The following is a 21,467-nucleotide window of genomic DNA, read 5'->3' on the forward strand; positions in this document are numbered from 1 at the left end:
CTTGCCATGTGAAGGAGGTCGTTTGGCTTCCTCTGTTCATCTGAGTACTAGGTTGCCTTCGATGAAGGTTCTCGACACTACTCTCTTATTGTGCTTTCTCTCTGTCAGTTGTTTCTGGGCTCTTTGTCTGATTGCGGCGATTTCTCTGTCTTCTTCGGCCAGATCAAGCTCGGCCTTTCTGGTGCTTATGTTATGTTGTTCGCTGTATAGCTTGGCTCTTAATGTCGGCACTCCAATTTTCATGGGGATTAATGCTTCTGAGCCATAGACTAACTTGAAGGGTGTTTCGCCCGTGGTGTTGTGTACTGTGGTGTTGTAGCTCCACAATATTTCTGGGATTAGCTCAGCCCATTCTCCCTTCGCATTATCAAGCTTTCTCTTTATTGCATGCAATACAACTCGGTTAGCAGCTTCGGCCTGCCCATTAGTTTGTGGGTGTTCAACCGAGCTAAAATGATGCTGTATATTAAAATTTCTTAGAAATGAGCCGAGCTTATTGTCTGTAAATTGTCTACCATTGTTTGATATTATTTCCTTTGGTATTCAAAATCGGCATATTATGTTTTTCCATATAAAAGATCGCACCTTTTCGGCTGTTATCCTTGCTAAGGGTTGTGCTTCTATCCATTTTGAGAAGTAGTCTATTGATACTAAAAGAAATTTTACCCGTCCTGGCGCTACCGGAAATAGGCCGAGGATATCGAGCTCCCATATGTGGAAAGGCCAGCTTACCTCCATGTTGTGCAACACCTCGGCCGGCTTTGTGGAGATGGCTTCATATTTTTGGCATTTGTCACATGCCTTGACTTTTGCTATGCAATCTCTCTTCATGGTCGGCCAGTAATATCCTATTCAGAATATCTTAGCGGCGAGGGCTCTTCCTTCTATGTGATTTCCGCATACACCCTCGTGAACTTTGTCCATCACCTCTCTTGCTTCGTCTTTGCTTAAGCATTTTAGCAATGGTTGTGAGAAACCGCGCTTGTACAGTTCTCCTGCTACCTTTGTATAGAAGCTCGCTTTACGTCTGAACTGTTGTGGCTTGAGCTCGCTCCTTGGTATGGTTCCTGTACTTATGTACTCAAGAAAAGGTGTTCTCCAATCATGGAGGTGGTTAATGTTTTCTATGCATAATAGTTCAATGCTGGGCTTTGTAACTGAAGTTGTGATAATACTGATGTTTGTGTATCCGCCCTAGTGGCGGCAAGTTTGGATAATATGTCTGCCCTAACATTTTGTTCTCTATGCACATGTAGTATAGTAAATGAGCTAAATTTTGAAATGAGATCCTTTGCTATGAGCCAGTATTGTTCTAGCAAAGGATCTTTTACCTGGAATTCTCCTCGGATCTGTTGGACCACCAGGAGGGAGTCGCAATATGCTGTTAGGCTTTGTACTTGGTGGCTTAGGGCGAGCTTAAGTCCTGCTATGAGGGCCTCATACTCGGCCTGGTTGTTGCTTGCCGAGAAGTGGAACTGGAGGGCTTGTTCGGCTACTACTTTGTCTCCTTCTTTCAGGATTATCCCGGCTCCGCTTCCTTCTCGACTTGACGCTCTGTCCACATGTAATTCCCATGTTTTGTTGTGTTCGTCAGGTGTCAGTTCCGTGATGAAGTCGGTGAAGATCTGTGCTTTAAGGGCCGATCTAGGCTGAAACTGAATGTCGAATTCTGAGAGCTCGATCGACCATTTGGTTAGGCGTCCGGCCAGTTCTGGTTTTGTCAATATTTGTCTTAGTGGGTGGTTTGTCCTTACTATTATTGTGTGGCTTTGGAAATAGTGTCTTAGTCTTCTTGCTGTGACCACGAGTGTTAGGGCTAGCTGTTCTATCCTCGGATACCTTTATTCCGTTGGTTGCATGACTCTACTGACGAAGTATACTGGCTGTTGTGTCTTTCCTGTCTCGATGATAAGAGCCGAACTTATAGAGAGATTGGAAATAGATAAATATAAATATAGGGGTTTACCAACTATGGGTCTTTGCAGCACGGGTGGTGATGATAAGATGGTTTTAAGCTCGTCAAACACCTTCTCGCATTCTGTTGTCCATTGGAATTTCTTATTCTTTAAGATCGTCTGGAAGAACATGTATGATTGGCTTGATACTACTGGTAAGAATCGGGAAAGTGCGGCTACCATTCCTGCTAATTATTGTACCTCCTTCATCGTTTTAGGGCTCGCCATGTTGAGTATTGCTTCGCATTTTTCAGGGTTCGCTTCAATTCCTCGCGAGGTTAACATAAATCCGAGAAATTTGCCTCCTTGAACTCCAAAGGTGCATTTTTTCCGGTTGAGTCTCATATTGTATGATCGGATCTGCTCGAATATTTCCTTGAGGTCGTCGCAGTGTGACCGTTCTTGGGTGGTCTTGGCTACCATATCATCAACATAGATTTCTATGTTCTGACCTATTTGGTGTCGGAATACTTTGTCCATCAGTCGTTGGTAGGTTGCACCTGCATTCTTTAGACCAAATAGCATGACTCTATAACAGAAATTACCATGCTCAGTTATAAATGCTGTTTTGCTTTGGTCTTCTGGATGCATGAGGATCTGGTTGTAGCCAAAGTATGCATCCATGAAGCTCAAGCTTTTGAAACCTGATGCATTATCTACGAGTTTATCGATGCATGGTAAAGGGTAAGCATCTTTAGGACATGTTTTGTTTAAATCTGTAAAGTTGACGCACATGCACCATTTACCTGAGTTTTTTCTTACCATTACCACGTTTGAGAGCCACGTGGTGAAGCGGATTTCTTTGATGAAGTTGGCTTTAAGAAGCTTTTCTGTCTCTTCTAAGGCTGCCTTTGATTTTTCCGCCCCAAGGTTTCTCTTCTTCTGAGCTATAGGTCAGCTTGTTCTGTCAGTGGCCAGTTTGTGGCAGATTACGTATGGGCTTATGCCGGGCATGTCTGCCGGGGTCCAGGCAAATAGATCGGCATTGACTTGTAATAATCCTATCAGCTCCGATCTCTGTTGTCCCTGTAGTGCTTGACCGATGTATGTTATCTGTTTCGGTATGTGGGTCAGTTGGATCTTTTGGAGTTCATCTGCCGGTTGAGGTCTTTCCTGGGTGTCCCCTCGAGGATCAAGCTTGGCGAGGGACAAGACTTCAGTGCCATGTATTGATTGGACGTCACATTGTTTCTGGCTTATGTCCGATCTTCTTAGGCTTGTATTATAGCATTGTTGAGCTTGTTGGCGGTCAGAATGTATTGTCGCTATCTTGCCGTCTTGTGCCTGAAATTTAACACATAGATGATAAGTAGATATGACTGCTCTAAACATGTTCAGAGCAGGTCGTCCGAGAATAACATTGTAAGGGCTGGGGCAGTCAACTATTAGGTACTGTATGTCTAAGGTTTTTGATAATGGGTCATCTCCCATCGTGGTCCTTAGCCATATATAACCATTGATCAGCACTCTTTCTCCAGAGAATCCTTCTAATTCTCCGGATGAGGGTTGCATTAGTTTCTCAGATAGATTCATTTTTGAAAAAGTAGAGTAAAAGAGGACATCTGCACTACTACCTGGGTCCAAAAAGACTTTTCTTACCAGAAGGTCGCCTGTTTGAATAGAGATTACCACTGGATCGTCAGAGTGAGGGGCGGCCGAGCATATGTTAGTCTGGTTGAAAGTGATTTCTAGGTCCCGCATATCTTCGTTGTTTGGTGGCGTTGTTCCTTCAATTGCTAGCATTGCGCAGTAGCTTCGTTTCCATGCCAAGGTTGTTTCGCCGCCTCCTGCAAACCCCCCGAATATGCAGTTTATAACCCCTTTAGGTGGGTTGTTGTTTGACCTTTTGTTGGTATCTTTGTTTGCCGAGGTTTGCTGGCGTTCCTCTTTGTTCCTGTCGCTCTCCTTGTTCTTCCGTCCTTCGATGTACTTATCTAGGAGGCCCTGCCAAGCTAATCTTTTTAGGAAATCTTTGGCTATTACGCATTCGTCGGTTGTATGACCATATTTTTTGTGGAAGGCACAGTGTTTGTTTTTGTCGATGAACCGCTGATCTTGGTAGCTCCCGGCTCTTGTTGGTGGTTTTATAATCTTGGCGTTGAGTATCTCCTTGATTATCTTTTCCCTCTTCGTGTTGAATCTGGTGTAGTTGTCGAATTTTGGGGTGAGTTTGAATGGTTTGCCGAGGTCTTTGGTGTTCCCCGATCTGGGTGTTCTGTCATCTTCCTTTCTTGGTCTTCTTTTGGTTTTGTCGGCCTCACGGAGTTCTTCGATCTCCATTTGTCCTGCCGCTCTTTTCTGGAATTCTTCCAGCGTCTTTGGTTTTGTAACCGCGATTATTTCTCTAAACTTTCCGGGTCGGAGGCCAGCTTTGAGGACATGTAAGTGGACCGCAGGGTTTAGATAAGGTATTTCCATGGTGGCATCTGTGAATCTGGTCAGATAATCCTTCAAACTTTCTTGTGGACCCTGGCGGATGGTATTGAGATAGTCCGAGCCGTGCACGTAGATTCGTGTTGCTGCAAAGTAGTCGATGAAGGACCTTGCTAGTTCCTCGAAGGAAGCGATTGATCCTGCAAGTAGTTTTGAAAACCAAAGTAAAGCAGCTCCGTCAAGGTAAGTAGGGAAAGCTCTGCAAAGCACAGGATTGTTATTAGGTCCGTTAAAAAATATCATAGATTAAAATTTTTTAATATGAGCCCGGGGGTCACCAATCCCCTTATATGGCTCAAGAGAGGAAGGGAGTGTGAAATGTTTCGGCATTTGATAATTCGTGATCTCCTCAGAGAATGGGTTGTCCAAGGTTAGCTTTTCCTTGGGGGGGTTGACACCTATTAGATCGGTGTCGCCTTGGGTTGAACCTTTGTAATTGCCCTCCTCTCGTTTGCTATTCTGGGTTGATAGCTCTGCTAGCCTCTTAACCTCTACTTGCAGCTCAGCCATCTGGGTCATAATTTCGGCCTGACTGAGTTGATGAATTCCGTTGTCAACCATGTCTGAGGGTTGATAAATCCTGCACAAAAGAAGAAAAAAAAGTGTAATGTGAAAATAGAGTGGGGTTAGATATCGGGCCCCACGGTGGGCGCCAAATGTTCCATTCTGAATGCGCCGAGGTCTGTAACTTCCAGTCGAGCACCTGGATCCTTGATCAGGCTATACGTCATCCAGGCACAAATATGTGGTTTTAACCTCGGCCTTCTGAAACACGGCGGTGGGAGCACCTGCACAAAGCACTCCGACGCTCAAGTAAGTATGTGAGTTACAAAGGATGATAATAATAATATTAGAGTGGGTAATGTGACCTGAGCCTTTACGAGTTAGGGGGATTAGTTTTATAGACGTTGTGCGTTAGTGGTGGACTTTGCGGGTTCCAATTTCTCTGGTGAGTATAGTTATCAGTATCTTTGACTTGTATAAAGTCATGTTTGAGTAGTGTAGTCTGTTTGAGGATAACGGTTTCAGAAGATAACGTTGGCCTTATAATTAGTGACATGTGCTGTTTTGTTTGTTTCCATTATTTGAGGTCGATTCATGAATGAGTTTGGTTGCCGATTATTATGGGATACACGTCATTTTTGTTTCATTTTCGTTGTGAATTTTTGTTTATTTTTTTCAAAAAAAAAACAAATACTTGCATATATTTATAAATATTAATCTTTAAAAATAAAAAATATAAAAAATTATAATATAATTTAATACAATTCAACCAAATTAATGTATTAAATGTTAAAACACAATTTAAACATAATCCATATATATATATATATATATATATATATATATATATATATTCCACGTACACATTAAGAAAAAATTAAATTTTAAAAATCATCAATATCTACAAATGAGAGTATTTTAATAACTTCATTTTTTGCCGGAATTTAGCGAATATTTTTATCTTTGTCTTTGTTTTTATAGAGGTTTTACGGATCTCTATTAAACTTTCGTCATGAATAATTTTAGTTAGTCAAGCGATTAATTTATTTATCTGTTTAAATAAGTTTAAATAAGTGTTAAAAATTTAAATTTTGTTTTGTATATATAATAATTTATTAGTAAATAATAAATTTTTAAATAGAACTTTAATCTATAATAGATTAATTTGATAGATTAATTTATAATCTTTCAGGTTGTAAAATACCGTATGAAAAAAAAATTAAAATAAATTTAATGACAAAAATTAAAGAATTTAAAACAAGTTTTAAAGAGTTAAAAGATTTATAAAAGTTATAAGATTATAAGATAATTATTATTATCTGTAGGCTAATGCATCACAAAGGAGAAGGGGCAAGATATCTTATATTTTATGACAATACAAAGGTTATTTATACATTAAGGAAAAATATTTTGGGTTAACTACTAAAAATGTATTCAAAAAATTCCATCCTTGACAACAAAAACTAATCATATATGTAAAAATAAATGTCTTATGTATTTTATCCAATTTTTGTTGTGTAAACATTTTAATAGTTATGTAAAAAATGTATGTAAAAAATTGGAATAAAATTAGATCTCTAAACTCTTTTATATTATTTTTTAAAGATCTTTTCGCATTTTTAAGGCCTTTGTAAACGATTTTTCTTGTTGATTTTCCTTCATATATTCCGAGCTATAGGCATTAATTAATTAATTATATATGTGAAGGCTAATGAATAATTAATGGTAACCGAATATTCTTCCTATTATAAATTTTAAATAGTATTCTTGTAATATATACTTAACTCTTGGCTTTTTATATTGGCCAAGTTCGTATGCATCTTTGCATTATATAATGATCCCTGTATTTAGCTGCCATTTCTGTTAGATCACTATATTATTTAAAAAAAAAGTTTTTCTTCTTCTTCTTCATTTGTTTTTTATATTTTTTATTTGAGTTTCCGATGATGATCACAGTGATCATATACAACTCAAAAGCTTATTTATCTTTTGCTATTTTTAGTTTTCTCTTATCTTTCCAAGTCTTTGGTGATGAATTATCCCAAGGTTAGTTTTCTTTTCACCGCTATTATCCATCTATATTAATATGTATTATGAATGATTTTTTTTTATTAAATGTATATGTAATAATAATAAATATGTGAGATTAATTAAAATAATAAATATCCTATAATTTAATTAAGAAATTTTTTATTCAAGTCTTTGAAATAGTAACAAATATTTTTAATAAATATATATAACAAAAAAACATTTTATTAAAAAAGTATAGATCACATTTCTCTTAATTTCTATTATACACAGTAAATGATATAATTTTCATATTTTGTTAGCACATTTTATATTTTTTGCTTTTTTTTTGTTTCTGTCTTGATAAAAAAATAAGATAGACGACAATTAATGAATACTAAATATGATAAGTTTTTTAGCTATTTTTTGTCTTTTTAGCATATATATAATTTAAACTAAAAAAATCTTTTTTATCAATAAAATAGCACTTTAATAAAACAATTTTATTATAAGTAGAAACTGATTATTTTGACATTATATCATTTTTGTTATTAGCAAACCATTAAGTGTAGTGCATGCTATATAATTATACACAAATAATTCCCTAGTTCATAACAAAATTGCCATTTAACTTTGATGCCTTTTCATCATTTCGGACAAATGTATTTTTTAACTTCAATTTAAATATTCTAAATATTGGTGTAGAATGTTAACACTTTCTTTTTCTAAAAAAAAAATAACAGAGAAAATAGTTCCCACAAATCATGTGGTGTTTGGTGAGTTAGAAGGTTCAACATCAAGTAACTTTGGTGAAAGGGATACTCCTTGTGGCTTTTTGTATCATCCTAGTGCCCGTCGTGTCCGTTTGCCTCCGTCTCCGCCTCTGCCTCCATCTCGGCCACGACGTTCTCGGCCTTGTCCAAAGAAGGCATGTCCACCAACGCCTCCACCAACGCCTCCTTGGCGTTGGCGTCGATTCCATGGTCCGAATCCGAATAAAATTATTGAAAAAGATTTTCCATTTGTACCTGAACCCAGGGCCTTGCCACCTTTGCCCAGACCTCCCTCTTACCCTTAGCTAGGTAAGTTGCTTCAACATATTTATTAGGTATATCAATGGTGGAAACTCAGGTGCAATCGACTTTATGTGAAGTTGATAGTTAAGAGTCGTTTGATGGTTTGACTGATTTGACAATTTTCATTTAACGGCTCTCAACTGTCAACTTCACGTGAAGTCAACTCCACCTGAATTTAGACCATAAAAATAGGTTATATATCATCTTAATTAAAATAGGCTCTACATATGCTTTAATTTTTGAATTTCTATTCAATGATGTAAGGAAATTAAAATTGAACAATATTCTTGATATCATTATCAAAAAACAAAAATAGTGATTTAAAATAATTTTGAATTTGTGATTTGGTATCTTAAATAATTTATAAAAATTTTATTTCAAAATTTCAAAAATTTGTAACGCATGACTAATTCAGTCCTTTTTTAATATATTATTTCTATTAACACTTATTTAATCACTACTAACTATACTTATTAATTTGCAGACATATATATATCTCATTGTTCTTTTCAGAAAATATTAAAAAAATATTTAAGAAACAAAAAAAATCAGTCTAAAATAGTCTAATTTTTTTTTACATTTTTAATTACTGTTTATTTTATTCATTTTTTAACTAATGTTACAATAATTGAATAATATTAAATGCAATAGAGTAAAGTATCGTTTTTGTCTCCAACGTTTGGGATAAATCCTATTTGTGTCCCTAACGTTTAAATCGTCCTATTTGTATCCCTAACGTTTGTAAAAGTGATTCAATGTTATCCTGCCGTCAATTACACATCATGAACGCTTTAGTTTGAGTTTTAAAAATCTCTTCTTTATGTTAGAGTACAAATGTCTGGAATAAAATCGATGATCCACTCCGAAAAATAGCTCATCTGTAACACCCTAACTTTTAGCACGTCATGATCGTACCAAAAGTAAGGCGTTACGGACCTGATTTCCTTTATTATAAATTTACTATTGAGCCTTTAGGTCGATATCGCGTTTCAGTTTATAAGAAAATACCAGAAAATTATTTGTAGTAATTCAAATCACACAATTATTAATAATAATAAATACTATACAAATGAATTCAATATAAAACTCAAATACAATACCTATCCCTGTGGATAAAATAAAACTTAAAGCAACAAGGGTGAGGGAACTCTATAAAAATAACAGGAATTACAAGTAAATCTACTAGTCGTTTGCATCTTCTAACTGAATCTTCGAACCTGTGTCACTGAAAGGGTGGAAGATTTTGGAGTGAGAACAAACCACACGTTCTCAGTAGGGAATGGAAATGCCGCAAAAGTAATGAATTTAATGCAAATAATTAACTTACTTAGTAAAACTATTTTGTTAACCCTTTGGAAATACTTTTATTTCTACTTTAGATAAATAATTTCTTTTCTTTAAATTTCTAAACTCAAAACAAATTTTAAATATAAAACTAGTCACATTTTCTGTCTCTCAACCACATAGTTAATCCTCAGTCAAATGTCAACTCGTAATCACTTTAATACACTCACAAACAAATAGTGCAAGCAAGAGATTCAATTCAATGTACAAGCAAGTCACAACAAGACAAACAATACAATCACAAAGTAATAAAACAAGCAAGCGCAATCAAATGCAAATGTGCAAACAATATGATGCATGTCTATCCCTAACGCAGCCATGAGCTCATGTGTCGGTTGCCTACCCGGGCAGAAGTCCCAGATATGGCTTTCCAGATGTATCAGTGTGCTTATAAGTCATACGGCTAGGCCGCATCAGTGTGACTTTCCAAATCAATAAGCGTACATCTGAAAAACAGTTCTCAGTGTGTGGGCGTCTCCACTTTACATTTGGCACTAAGGCCCAAACAATATCACATCTGCTCTCCTGTGGCAGACGCTTCATTAATTAATATATTCCTTTAATCTTTGTTCTTTGCTCTCCTGTGGCAGAGATTCCTTTTCTTAAAAAAACAAACTTTAAAATAGAATAAATCTTTTCTTAACTAAATATATTTCAAATAGTTTAATTTTCCCAAAACCAAATCTTTTAAAATACCAAATCTTTTAAAATAGTATTTCAAACAAAACCTCAATTTCATCAAAATTTCGGCAATATCTCCCCTAAAATTCAAGATATGCTACCCTTTCGGGTTTTCTCTTTCTCAACAAATCACGATCTTAACTCAAAATCAGTATTGCCAAGCATCTTTAAAACCATCATTCAAACACATATATTTGCAATAATTCAGTAAACTTTTTAGGCATTCAAAGTTTAAAATACTTAATTTAATAAAATATTCCCTACCTCTGTATGAAATCAAAATACTCGAAACTTTGGAGAAATTTTCTGATCAAACTGCTGAAGGAAAAAACGTCTGAAATTCTCCGCGCCTCGTAGAACTCCATTTGGTCAAGTTTAAGGGGTAGGGGAGCTATGTCACCGTCGACTTCCACCGGACAAAAGTAATTAACATGTAGAGAAAAAAGATACGAACACTTTTACCGAATTAAATTTTTGACTGAAGTTACGAATCTCAAAAAATCAAAACCATAAATTTTACGGTGCCATAGTTTCTCTCATTCTCTTTCACGGTTTTCTTTCTCTCTCGGTGCTTTCTTTCTTTTTCTTTCCCGTGACAAGTATGAATGAATGAAAAAGATGAATGTTATGATTAATGGGAGTTTGTGGTATAAATTTTATTAGGTGGCATGGTCAATTAATGAAAGCAAGTATGTGTCATGTTTATACACATAAATATATATGCACTAAGCCACGTTTCCTAATCTTCTTTTCTTTTTGTGTATGATTCGCTGGTGATGATAAATGATTTATAAATGGCCAATTATTACAATGAATGGTTATATATATATATATATATATATATATATATAGCTAAGGAACTTTACTTAATGTAACTAAACAAATTTATATAATTGTAAGAACAATATTAATGATAATAGCGTAGTAGTAATAATAATAATAATAACAATAGTAATAATAGTAATAATAATATTTATAAAAATCAATTTAGACTGTAATTATCAATATAGTTTTTAATAGATAATTTAAAATAATAGAATAAATTATAATTAAATTAAATTTTATTTTTAAATTTAAAGCATAAAATTTAATTTTAAAAATTCGGGTGTTATATCATTAAAAGTTGAAATTAATTCCTACAACATTTATATGATTCACTTTTCTAGGGATATGATTGAATCTAAATACAAATAATGGGTATAATATTAAAATCGAACACATTCAAATGAGACCTAATTGAGAATGAATACATCCAAGTAAGAATAATTGAAAAATATAATCTGATTTGTTAGTATAATTGATAGTAGAATAACATTGAATCACTTTTACAAACATTAGGAATACAAATAGGACAATTTAAACGTTAGAGACACAAATAGAACTTACCCCAAACGTTGGGGACAAAAACGATACTTTATTTTTTATATTATTATCTCTCTAACCTTACCCATTGAAAAACTAACGTGCCAAGTTTGATTCACTAATTTTAATTATTTGAACATGTCCGTCCCATGTTTAGAATATTTTGATGTGGGAGAATTTTAGTATACAGATCAAAGTTACAGATTTAAAGATTTGTCTACACTACACTTTTTAAAGCCACACTTTAAACCATAACTCTTTACAAAGAAAAGCGTCACCTAATGGAAAAAAATAAATTAGAAGATTTAAGAGAAGAAATAATCAAGTTATCAAAATTAATAGACCAAAAATTAACGATTTTAACTAATGTTAACTGTAATGACACCGAATTCTTAAAATCAATACAAAATGATTTTTCTCAAAATCTTTATTTTACTATAAATTTTATTGAAGGACTTCAAAAACCTGACAAAATTTATTTTTCACACGGAATTTCTAAGAAATGTTATCATGGAAATGATTCCCCACATCTTTATCATACTTTTAACCCACAATTAAATTCTATAGTAGATATGCTTGAAGAAATATTAGTATCCATAAAATTTCAAAGAAATAAAGAAAAAGAGAATCCCAAAGAAGAAAAATTTCAAAATATAATCAACATAACAGATTTAAAAGTAAAACCACCACTAAAATTATGAATATTGAAGAAAAGTTATAAGAAGTTACAATGCTTTTTAAACAATTAAAAATGGCTCAAGAAAATAATATTATGGAACAAGGATTTCAAATAGAAGAAGAATTAGTAAATTCTGAAAATATAGAAAATGAAGAACACATCCTAGATTATTCAAGTGACGAAGAACCAGCAATTTCAATACAAGTAAAAAATGAAGCTGGAACATCTAAAGATAACCAATCTCAATATAAATGGGAAACAGGTTTTGATAATTATGCTTTTAAAAAAGGGTTTATAAATAAAGATTCAAAATATACAAAAATACCATCAAAGTACGTTCCTAAAATCCAAGAAATGGAAGGAGAAAGAATGCTTGATTTAGATTGTAAAAAGAATGAAAAAGAAATTTTTGAAAATTGGTTGAATTCCTTTTTATTAGAAGCTTTTACTAATCCAAAGCTTAGTGAATTGTCTGGAAGAGATATTTGGAATTATATAGGATTTCATACTAAAGGAACTATAAGAGATTATATGACATCAATAGAAAACCAAATAATAGAAGATTTAGCAACAAAAATAACAGCTTATGATAAGATATTATATATAATGATGATTCTATATAAAGAATTTTTTGGAAAAAATATTATAGATCATAAACAAGAAGTCTATAATAAAGAATATCAAGAAGCAAAAAACCATTTAGCTAATATCCAGATATATGATCTATGTAATGTGGAATCTTATATATGTGAATATAGAATACATTATTACAAATTAAAAGAAGAAGATAAAAATCATTATCTTAGTATGTATATAACAAAACTTCCATATCCTGCTAATGAATTTATAATGGGAAGATTTATAAGAGAAATAAATAGAGGGACAATTGAAAATAATTTTGGTGGAGCAACCGCTGCAATAAGAGAGGAAATAAAAGAGCGTTGTATGCAAGAAGCAACTAAAAAAAGATTTGCAAATATAATTAGAATCTGCTGTCAGGATAATGAAGAGATACCCCAAAAATATGGGCTTAATAAAAATTTTCAGAGAAAGAAAAAATATCAATTTAGAAAAAGAAAATACTATCCAAACTGGAGAAAAAAGAGGTATTTTAGAACAAGAAACAACAATAAAAACAAAAGGCAAAAAAGTGACTATTGCCCAAATAAAAAAGAAAACTGTAAGTGCTAGTATTGCCAAGAAGAAGGACATTATGCAAATGAATGTCCGAAAAAGAAGGATAAAAAAGATCTTACTAAACAAATAAAAATTGCTAAGTCTTGTTTTATGGAACCTTTAGAGGAATCTGATGATAACCTAGACTATATTTTTGAATATGTCTCAAAAACAGACTCAGAGACTGAGTAATAATGCCACATTTATTACTATAAAAATAACAGAAAAATTTATAAATGCTTTTATAGATTTTGGAGCAACACAATGCTTTGCTAGTTCAAACATAAAACTTGATTGGAAAAAATTAAAGAAACCATTAAGAGTTAGAATAGCTGACAAATCAATACATAAAATTGACCAAAAAACAGAGATGACTGAAATTTTTATTCAAAATTATAGGTTCATTGTTCCATCTATATATATGTTAGATTCTGGAATGGATTTTATCATAGGAAATAACTTTTTAAAATTATATCATCCATTCATTCAAGAATTAACATATATAGTTTTAAAAGCTCCACATAATTCTTCAATAAATCAAAAATCAAAACGTATAAAAATACCAACTATTACTATAGATAAGATCTTAAAATTTAAAATATTTTCTATATTAGAAACATGTTATTTAAATTTATACTTTCAGATAAACATTCCAAAAAATAATCTTGAAATAAAGATAGAGGAACTTTTGGATGAAATTTGTGCTGAAAATCCGTTAGATATTAAAAATACAAATAACGAATTAGTAAGCATTAAATTAAAAGATCCTATAAAAGAGATAAATATTCCAAATAAAATTCCTTATTCTGCAAGAGATAGAGAAGAGTTCTCTTTAGAATGTAGAGATCTTTTGGAAAAAGGAATTATAAGATTAAGTAAAAGTCCTCATGCAGCTCCAGCCTTTTATGTCGAAAACAATAATGAAATTAAAAGGGGAAAACGAAGAATGGTTATTAACTATAAGAAGATGAATGAAGCAACTATTGGTGATGCTCATAAACTTCCAAGAAAAGATTCTATTTTAGAAAAAATAAAAGGAGCGACTTGGTTTTCATCTCTTGATGCAAAATCAGGATATTGGCAACTTCGTTTAGATGAAGAAACAAAGAAATTAACTGCTTTTACTTGCCCAACAAAAGAATCAACAAGTGTGTTACTCTACGAATGGAATGTATTACCATTTGGATTAAAACAAGCTCCAGGTATTTATCAAAGATTTATGGAAGAAAATCTAAAAGAGTTAAATGAATTTGTTTTAGTGTACATTGATGATATACTAATTTTTACAAAACAGGATAAAGAAGATCATCTTCAAAAATTATTAATAGTTTTAGAAAGATGCAAGGAGAAAGGACTAGTTCTTAGCAAAAAGAAAGCAAGAATAGCAAAACAAGAAATAGAGTTTCTTGGATTAATTCTATCCACTCAAGGAAAGCTAAAACTTCAGCCAAATGTCCTAGAAAAGGTAAATTTATTCCCTAATAAAATAGAAGATAGAAAACAATTACAAAGATTTTTAGGATGTATAAATTATATTTCTGATCAAGGATTTTTAAAGAATATAACAGAATACACTAAAAGCTTATTTCCAAAAATAAGTACTAAAAAAGAATGGAAATGGGATGAAAAAGACAGTATACAAATTCAAAGGATTAAACAATTATGTGAAAAACTTCCAGAACTTTATATTCCAGAAGAAAATGACTACTTAATAGTAGAAACAGATGCTGGTCAGGATGTCTAAAAGCTAAGAAAGCTATAAAAAGTTTGGAACAAGAAAAAGAATCACTAGATTCTAAATATCCCCCAAAGGAATTACTTTGCAGGTATATTTCAGGGACTTTTACTCCAACAGAACAGAGATATACTACTCATGAAAGGAAAACTCTAGCAGCAATTAAATCTCTTAAGAAATGAAAAATTGATTTACTACCCAAAGAATTTACATTAAGGACAGATTCAAGTTATTTAACAGGTTTCATACGATATAATTTGAAAGTTGATTATAATCATGGACGATTGGTAAGATGGCAATTATTTTTGTTACAATATCCAATAAAAATTGAATATATTAAGGGTGACAAAAATGTTATTGCAAATACATTAACAAGAGAATGGAGTTCGTCTACAACGCATTAAATCAAGAAATTCAAAAATACGAACAAGAACTCGAAAAATGCAAGCATTGTCAGCAAATAAGGACACAGATCCAATCCCTCAAGAAGGCCATCGAAGCAATGAAATCAACACAACAACCAAAACCATCAGAGTTCAGCCAGCTAAGCGTGGTGGACAAATCAGGTGAGGAAAAAATTCCAGAAAATAAAACAATTGCTGAAATTATCAAAAAATCCACCCAAGATAAAAAATATTATGTAATTTATAATGGCCCCATGAAAGGAGTATATGATGCCTGGGAAAAAGCAGCACCATTTACACAGCAATCAAGGATAATTCATAAAGGAGGGTTTTTAACACTGGAAGAGGCAAAGGAATCTTTTAGAGAATATGAAGCTCTTCATCCAGAACAAACCCTAAAAAGAGCAGATAAAGCTCCAATTCAAACCCAGAGAACAGGGATAATAAGAAACATTCCTACAAGGGCTGAAATCAAGGAAAAGAAAAGGGTTTGTAGATCAAATCTCAGAGAAACCCTTAACATAGTCTTGAATTGGACTGCAGAAAAGAGGGCGATCTTGGGATATTATCCTATTGCCAAAGAACAGCTAACAAAGCTGGTTATATTTCCAGAGGCTTCCCCATCTGACACCTATCAGTTTTTCCAGTATGGATTAATTGATACAATCTTAATTTTTAATGATTTGAAAATTATTAGTGAGTTTCCTGCAGGATTTATTGATGCAGTAAAAAGATTTAAAAATATGATTGACAACGTAAATCCAAGGGATATATCCCTAAAATTTACGAATAGTCAACCTATTTTTAATGAAGAAGAAGAATGCTTGGTTCCAGCACATCAAGTGATCTTCATGTCCGTCTTCCCAGGAAATTTTCAACCAATTGATCAAGTTCAAGATTTAACAATCTACAGTCATGAAGGAAGACTAGCCAGCACACTAGCAAGGGTCTTCGAAAGAACTCAAAAGATAACAAGGGAATCTCACACAAGAATCAATTATAAAAGCAGAAATACTTTGCTTGTGTCCAGTAAAAGGAATGAAATTGAAGAAAGAGAGATGAGACTCTTAGTGAAATTTGAATCAGCATTCTACAACTTATCTGGACTCTTAGAAAAGCTCCCCGAAGGGATAAAGAGGAATCTCTGCTATTTGATAAAAGGCAGAGAAGACCACAAGTGCCAGCTATGTGTCTCAGAGTTATCTGAAGAAAGCAATAATAAAACGGAATCAACCCACATGATAAAGGAAGAAGACAACGTATCTGAAGGTCACATGATGAAAGAGGAGGACAGCACATCTGAAGCATCTCTCAACATTATTGCATAGTGACGTAAGCGCTTAGGTCATAGAGCACCAACAATGTAGCTGGTGCAAGATAATAAACAATGACGTAAGCAATGACGTCATAAGAAGGGTAAGGATGGGAATTGTCCATCAGACCCAACCATTATAAATAGGTTGCTTAGGCAATTGTAGAAGGCATCAAACCATAGAAAGCAGGAGGCTAAGAGTACTCATATGCTAGGAGAGCAAAGAGGAAGCGGTCGAGGCGATTCTATAGTTTGAAGAAGAATTCCCTTAGGAAAAACCAATTCTAAACTCCCCTCTGGAGTTAGTATCTACAATCTCCCCTCTGGAGATAAAAACATCTTATGTAAAATATTCTAAATAAAGGAAGTTTTTCTTCAGAAAGGTACGCCTTTATCCTAATCTCTTAGTTATGAATTATTTAGAAAGTTTAGAATTAACAGAAGAATCTGATTATTATAGATTAACTGCTTTATTAGATAATGAAAAACAGGCTGTTCTAAAAACAGAATTAAATCTCAAATCAAATGAAAATTTTAATAAACAAAATCTTTTAAAAGAAGTTTTTAATAGAAAAAATATAATATACTATGGAAAAATTCAACTTGAAGCCCCTATAAAGATAAAATCTGCCAATGGAGAACTTGAAATAGCTTTGATAAATGATGAAGAATTGAGTAAACAGATTGAGAAAATTAAGGATCAACAAAAAAGATCTAAAATTGGATGGATTCATATTAGTACTATACAAGTCTTAATCAAATCTACATATATGAAAGGAATTAATTCACCAATAAGCTTAGCAATCTGTGACAAAAGAATTACTGATGACCCAATAGACCAAATAATTGGAATTGTTCATGGAAACTTGGCAAATGTAAATGTTAAATTCAATGCCCATCTTGGATATGCTATACCTTTATCAACTGAAAACCTTGGAAGATCTATAAGTTTGGCTTATAAATTTCATAGAAAGAATCTAATGGAACAAGACGATGAACCTTTTTCAATTACATATGCAATAAATTATGCTTTAACAAACAGCCATCATAGTATAATATTTAAAAACAAAGAAAGAATTTATGTTGATGAATTATTTCAGAAAATTGTAAAAACAGAAATACCAAAATATAAAGCTATTGAAAACCCAGTTCTATTATTAAAAGAACCATCAGAAAAATTAGTTTCATCGAATTTTCTAATAAGAGAATCTAAAATTAATAGCCCTTTAAGTTTATCCAAGTTAAAGATTAAAGAAGAAAATTCTGAAATAAAAGAATTAACAAAAAAGGTCGAAAAATTAAATGAAACCCTAAATATTAAATTATGACAATAAATAAAGAAAAAATATATGTAACTTATCAAGACAAGAAACAAGAGCTCTTTGAAAGAGAAAATCGGTTGAATTATTTACAGTTTTCTGAAATAAATCAAAGAGCATTTGAAGCTCTAAAAATAATTTATGACAAGTTAAAAAGAGAAGTTGAAGAGCTAGAAAAATTAATAGAATCTCTAGAAAATAGTGATGAATCGATGATAGAATTTGCAGAAATTCTAAGATAAATAATGAAGCATACAAAGATTGAAAGACCAGAAAACAAAATAAAAAGAAAAAGGGCAAAAAAATTAAAAAGTAAAATAAAGGAATATAAAAGGGAATTAAATAATCTTCAGTTCGAAATTAATGACCTTATAATAAAAAGGATAGAAATAAGAACAAATATAAACAAGTTGGAGCTAAACTTAAAAAATTTATAAATGCCTGGAAAACCATACTATGACTTAAAAGAATTAAAGCTGTTAAAAGAAAAAATGGAGAATGAAGTTGAAAAATTAAAAAGATATTTAGAAACAACAGAAAGTGTAGAAATAAAAGAAGTTTTTGAGGATTTGAAAAATTATATTAAAGAAAAAGACAAACAGATAAAAGATTTTATATACAATAATCCATGCAAAAAAGAATATTATAAACTAAAACAAGATTAAATCAGAATTAGTAATAGTAGAAATGGTCAATACTTTCGATTATGAAATTGCAAATTATAAGGCACCACCAACCGAATCTATACAAACTACAAACTTATTCGAAGCAAAATACGAAGAGTTAATAGAAATTTCGAAAAAGAAATTACAGGAAAAATCGATCGACTTTTAAAAATTGTATCAGAGCCAAAGTTAACGATTAAGGGTAACACTTTTTCTTTAAACAACACTTTTAATGACACGCTTTTTCAGCCACAAAAAAACAAAAATCTGTACATATCCATCTTTACACTAGATGACCCTTTGATGTGTTGTCAAGAAAATTAAACTTTTAATCTAATGTTTTAATAAAATATGTAAATTTGAGTATATTCTAACTATGATAATTAATTGATGAATATACAGGGAACTATGAAGGACCTTCAGAATTTGATGATTGGATCATTGGATGCATATTATTCTCTATATCAATATATATTAATCACGAGTATAGTATAGGTTTAAATGCTCTATATATATTACATTTGTAACTATTTCATTCTATAATAATTGCTGAACGATTATTTCATGAAATGTCCCACATAACTTTTTTTTAGCATCAAATATATCCAATAAAAATTTTGTGAAAAGATGTTTCCATTTATTCAAATTTGTAAAATTTGTACTTTTTAAAAATAATTTATCAACGTCAACTTTTAAAAGATAACATAAAAATTGTAGTATTTTTATGTTTAGTAAATTATATTAAATTAAATATAATTTTTTAATAAACATAAATAACAAGCCAATAATTATTATATTTGATAAAAAATAACTTAAAATTTTAAAAAATTATAATTGGCATAAATATAAGGAAAATTTAGATAGTTGTTAATATATAAGTTATATTAAAATTTTAGGTAAAGTATATTTTTTGTTCTTGAAGTTTAGCAAAAATTTCAAAAATATTCCTAAATTTTATTTTGTTTTAATTTTGTCTCAAAAGTTTTCGATTTGCGTCAAATATACCCCCAATACTACAAAGCTTGATCTCTTTGAGGACACCAGGTTTGAGCCACTGTTCTCTGTCATCTGGATCTTTTCTCCAAGCTGCAAAGCTTGATCTCTTTGAGACCAAGTTCTAATACCAATTGATGGTTTATCAGTGGCTAAGAGAAGGGGGTTGAATCTTAGCCCCTTTTTCGCTTAATAACACTTGCTGCCTTTTAGAATGCTTGAGGAGATATTTCTTGTTTTTGTCTCATGCCTAGTCAAGAGATTTTTTCTTTTTGTCTCGTAACCAGCCACGAGATATTTTTCAATTTTGTCTCCTATGCAGTAGAAACAGAAATGGAGTAGAAGAGAGAGAAAATTACACCAAGATATATCCTGGTTTAGCTACTAAGTGCAATGCAGCCTACATCCAGTCTCCATCACAACAATGATGGAATTTCACAATAATCATGATTACATATACCAATTCTCCCTAGGAACTACCCTTTTTATCTGGGACAAGTCCAGAATCTAACCCAATCCTGAACTTGACTTGGTAACCCACCAACTTGTACAAAGGACAATAACACAACTTGTAAGGGGATTCCCACAGAATCATGAAACACAACATAGATGTACAAAGGACCTCTAAGGACATTTATAGCTTTTTCTTTTAATTTTGTGCACTCTGCCTTTTTCCGCTCTATGGCTTTTTCTTACAAACCTCACTATTTGCCTTTTTCCATGAGACTCAAGATAGACAAAATTAAACAGAAAATTACAAAATGAAAAATATTGAAGGAGAAGAACTTCTGTTAGCTTAGGTAGCTATGAGAACACTGTGCTTTCACTCTTTTCCTTGTTTCAAGCCCTGCCTGTTCTCCCTTATTTATAGAAGGGGAAGTCTCCACGGTTGAAACTGTTGGTCCAAGCTAATCTTCTTATTCTTCATGCAAAAACCGGTTTGGCCAGAGAGAGAGTAGAGATAACCGAATGTAAAACCCAACATGCAATTACCTCTGTGTCTTCCCTTGTCACCAATGTAACACCCTACCATACAGAGTCTTATGCTTAAGTCATAATTCAGAGATGGCAAGGTATTACGACCTCTAAAATAAAAATTTAGTACGTATAGTAGTATGAATAATTGATTATAACTAGGAGCCTTTGTAGAAAAAGGGGTAAACAAAAACCAATCGCAACTCAAAGCGCAACACTCCGATCGATAACGTAACGAACAAGGGTAACCAACGCGTGATTATATATATACAAAGGAGTGTCAAAAATAGGAATATCAAGACTCAAGATCCGGCTGCGAAGATAACCGGTCCGAGCATAGCAATATATATATATGATAAAATAAGGAAAACCCTAAAGGAAACCCAAAGGGACACAAATACATAAAACCTAATCTCCAAAATCTCCCATAAGAGGAGTCATCACAGTTTGTATTATTTAATGGAGATAAAAGCATCTAAGCAAAATATATAACCCAAAACATAGCCCCGAGAACAAAGGATCTTCGCAAATCTAGAAGTCTCCAGCATGCATCAGCGGGACACCTCACGTCCTGCATCTGAAAACCACAAAATCCGCATGGGTGAGAACCAGAGGTCCCTAGCATGGTAACAGCTTCCACATATATAATACATAATAATGGAGGAAAGCCAAAGACAATCCTAGAACTTCCTCCAGATAATATCAAAGCTTATAAACAAGCTAAACCATAAAAGGGCATCTGACTAAAGATACTTCAGTCTAACTAATACTTCCCTTTCCAATTCCTTCAGACCTCCCAACCACCAGCAGGAGTATAATATAGCAAACACAGTTATATCAAGCAAGA

At 32.6% G+C, this 21,467-nt stretch overlaps 1 protein-coding gene and 1 long non-coding RNA gene across 3 annotated transcripts; one reads left to right on the top strand and one right to left on the bottom strand.

Annotated features, from left to right (window-relative positions):
• Nucleotides 1–36: 36 nt before the first annotated feature.
• LOC112708816 (uncharacterized) lies at nt 37–831 on the bottom strand. Its single transcript, XM_025760749.1, has 2 exons — nt 733–831; nt 37–459 (listed from the first exon to the last, which is right to left on the bottom strand). The coding sequence occupies exons 1-2, from the start codon at nt 829–831 to the stop codon at nt 37–39; spliced, it is 522 nt and encodes a 173-aa protein (XP_025616534.1).
• Nucleotides 832–6,738: 5,907 nt separating this feature from the next.
• Nucleotides 6,739–19,164, top strand: LOC140174938 (uncharacterized). 2 transcript variants are annotated; one of them, XR_011865086.1, is made up of 3 exons: nt 6,739–6,938; nt 7,643–7,981; nt 19,055–19,164. It is a non-coding gene; the product is annotated as an uncharacterized lncRNA (long non-coding RNA). The 2 variants fall into 2 exon arrangements; XR_011865085.1 differs by lacking the exon at nt 19,055–19,164 and having other exon boundaries at nt 7,643–8,304.
• Nucleotides 19,165–21,467: the final 2,303 nt, after the last annotated feature.

Source organism: Arachis hypogaea, chromosome 9, assembly GCF_003086295.3.
Source record: "Arachis hypogaea cultivar Tifrunner chromosome 9, arahy.Tifrunner.gnm2.J5K5, whole genome shotgun sequence".
NCBI classification, from domain to species: domain Eukaryota; kingdom Viridiplantae; phylum Streptophyta; class Magnoliopsida; order Fabales; family Fabaceae; genus Arachis; species Arachis hypogaea.

What these genes read in the sequence shown, in the direction of transcription:
- LOC112708816 (XM_025760749.1), bottom strand. Translation starts at nt 831, where the DNA reads ATGAAGAGAGATTGCATAGCAAAAGTCAAGGCATGTGACAAATGCCAA. An exon ending in AGGTGTTGCACAACATGGAG is followed by an intron (nt 460 to 732) that starts GTAAGCTGGCCT and finishes TTTAATATACAG; the next exon opens with CATCATTTTAGCTCGGTTGA.